At 47.9% G+C, this 2,500-nt stretch overlaps 1 protein-coding gene across 6 annotated transcripts in view; it reads right to left on the minus strand.

Annotated features, from left to right (window-relative positions):
- LOC139378961 (chromodomain-helicase-DNA-binding protein 3-like) overlaps positions 1 to 2,500 on the minus strand; it is a 32,033-nt gene that overhangs the window by 6,327 nt on the left and 23,206 nt on the right. For 4 of the 6 annotated variants that reach the window (XM_071121605.1, XM_071121604.1, XM_071121603.1 and 1 more), the window contains exon 39: positions 1 to 379. This exon is cut by the window's left edge. The exons of the other annotated variants lie outside the window; for them this stretch is intronic. In XM_071121605.1, coding sequence (XP_070977706.1) covers positions 150 to 379 — 230 coding nt within the window. In that variant the 3' untranslated portion in view covers positions 1 to 149. The remainder of the gene's footprint in view (positions 380 to 2,500) is intronic. 6 annotated transcript variants of the gene reach the window in all.

Below are 2,500 nucleotides of genomic sequence, written 5' to 3' on the forward strand. Positions count from 1 at the left end.
CCTTTTGGATTCTCTCTCTCTTTCTCCCTGCCTCCCTCCACCTCCCTCTCTCTCTCACTATCCATCGTCCATGCTTTACTGCAAAGTGCCGTCTCTTCTTTTGGATTCTGTCTCTCTCTGTGCTTCTCCATCTCTCCATCCCTCCATCCTCAGGGTTTCTTGGGCCGTCCGTTGCGGGGCAGGTTCTCCACGGTGTTACTGAGGCGGTACTTGACGATGATGCTGTGCACCGTGGACTTAGGCATCCTCAGCTCCTGCCCGATGGACCCCTCCGATTTGCCGTCCTTCCACAGGTCGACCACGCGCTGCCTCTGCATGATGTCGTGCTCCTTGGTCTTCAGGAAGCCGGCGCCGCCGCCACCCGGGGCTTCTGGGGCTTCTGTGGGGGCAGACAAGCGGCAGAGCTGTAGAGACTGGGTGGGACTGGGAGGGAGAGGTAGGGGTCACCACGTCAACGCCACGGCAACACCCCAGCAACGCCATGGTAACACGAGCGACAGTCAGTCAGTTCAGGCAGTCTGGCCCTCAAAACTCCACTACTGAGGGTCAGCTTCCTCGAGGTGTCATGGAAACAACAAAAACCACAACATCATTGTTACACTTCCCAAAGGGCAACCCATTTTGAGGGACAGTCAATGTTGTTGAAAGTTTGTGTTCTCCCAATTCAGGTGTGTTGAAATGCCATTACATTTTGCTTGGAGTTCACCGAGGTTAGCTACAGTTACACAGTGAGAAAAGATGCAGGGCAGACAGAAGTTGTTTATTTTGACGCAGCAGCAGCTTTGCGTACTCAGGACTGGGATGAGGTGACCAGACTGTTGAAGTGAGGTTATTATCAGGTTATTATGAGGTCATAGAAGTGTTAGCTTTTTCCATTCACTGTTTTTCCTCACTCTCTCCCTCCGCTCCTCTCCTTCACACTTCTCTCTGTCTCTCTTCTCTCCCCACTCTCTCATCTTTCTCCCTCTCCTATCATTTCCTGGTCTCTCTCTCCCCCTCTGCTCTTCTCTCTCCTCTTCCTCTCTCCTCCTCGCTTCCTTTTCTCTAAAAAGGGGTCACCAACCAGAGCTACCCTAATCAAGACAACAAACCCAACGCACCCCCATATACCAAATATTTATAGCTCTACCCAGAGAGCGCATTCATTCGTTCAGACTGTCTGTGTGTTCAGCTGCTTAGCGTTCATCTCAGCACGGTCCACTCAGGCTCAACACCCACAGAGAACAGACAGACGTGTGTGATCTAGCGACTATTTCTGAACACCAGCGTTCAGCCCAGCGTTCTGTTTAGCCAAGCCTCAGAGAGTTCTGGTTCACAAGTCACAACAAGGAGTTTACACAAGCAACTTCTGTGTGGTTTGGTGTCCTCTTAAAATACCTTTGTACAAAGTCCCTGGAGACCGAATTACATCTTGGCACCGCGACGCGGTACGAAATGAACTAACGGCACATTTTCAGAAAAAGAAAAAACAAATCTCCCAGAATGCTATGTCTTAGACTGATGGGTCCCACTGCAAATACATAAATCAAGATGTAGGAATGCAGGTCCACACTACAGACGGACTGGATCACAGCACCCGGGATCAGCCAGGCCAATACAGAGGAATACCAGTGGGGAGTATCAGGTTTACCAAATATCTCTGCATCTCTGTTAGAGTTCTGTTACACACTCCAGAGCAGACGTATCTGGTCAACATCTGCTGTAGCCAAACTAAATGGAGGGAAAACAAATTGTTGGCAGTTGGATTGGACTTAAAAACGACCCCCCCCCCCCCCCCCCCCCCCCCCCCCCCCCCAAAAGGTGGAGAGTTTGAGGTGGAGAGTTTAGAATATTTTAATTACGCCAATGAGTAGAATAAACCTTTAGGAGGAAAAATCAACAACTGCAAATATTCTTCCAAAATTGTTTGTGGGGTTCCAACGTACTGGACATATTCTTGCAAGCTTGGTTCAGAATAGCTAATAGAAAACCGTTTGTAGGGTTTTCAACAATTGAAAAGATAAAAGGGCAAATCCTAACTTCCACCAAGTAGAATTTTCAAATCTCCCAATATTGACATCAAGGCATGACTAAGTGAAAGTTCAACTTAAGTGGAAGGATTCACCATAGAAACAGAATGACATCATTCCTGTTTTGAGCGTTCCGCCCCAAAGTGACAAAAGATATTGACATCAGAGATTGTGACTAGCAGTGAACCTGACACCACTAACAGCAACGAAAACAAAGACAAAGTGGATCTCACTGATCTAAGTGTCTCCGGCATTGCCAGGGTTTATTGAGTCATGACAGATGAGAGGACTTTCTCAACTCAAGTTTTCAATAAATAGTGCTTAGAAGGATGTTACAAACCAGGGAGTAATCCCACAGTGCCATTTGAGAAAAACACGCTGACTACTACACACTAGCGAGACACGTTCACACTGCGATTTAACCCTGGGCTAAGAGACATATTAGCCCGCGGCTAATCGAGTATTCACACATGTACATTCTAAAGTGGGCT

The sequence above is a fragment of the Oncorhynchus clarkii genome, chromosome 21 (genome assembly GCF_045791955.1).
Source record: "Oncorhynchus clarkii lewisi isolate Uvic-CL-2024 chromosome 21, UVic_Ocla_1.0, whole genome shotgun sequence".
NCBI lineage: Eukaryota > Metazoa > Chordata > Actinopteri > Salmoniformes > Salmonidae > Oncorhynchus > Oncorhynchus clarkii.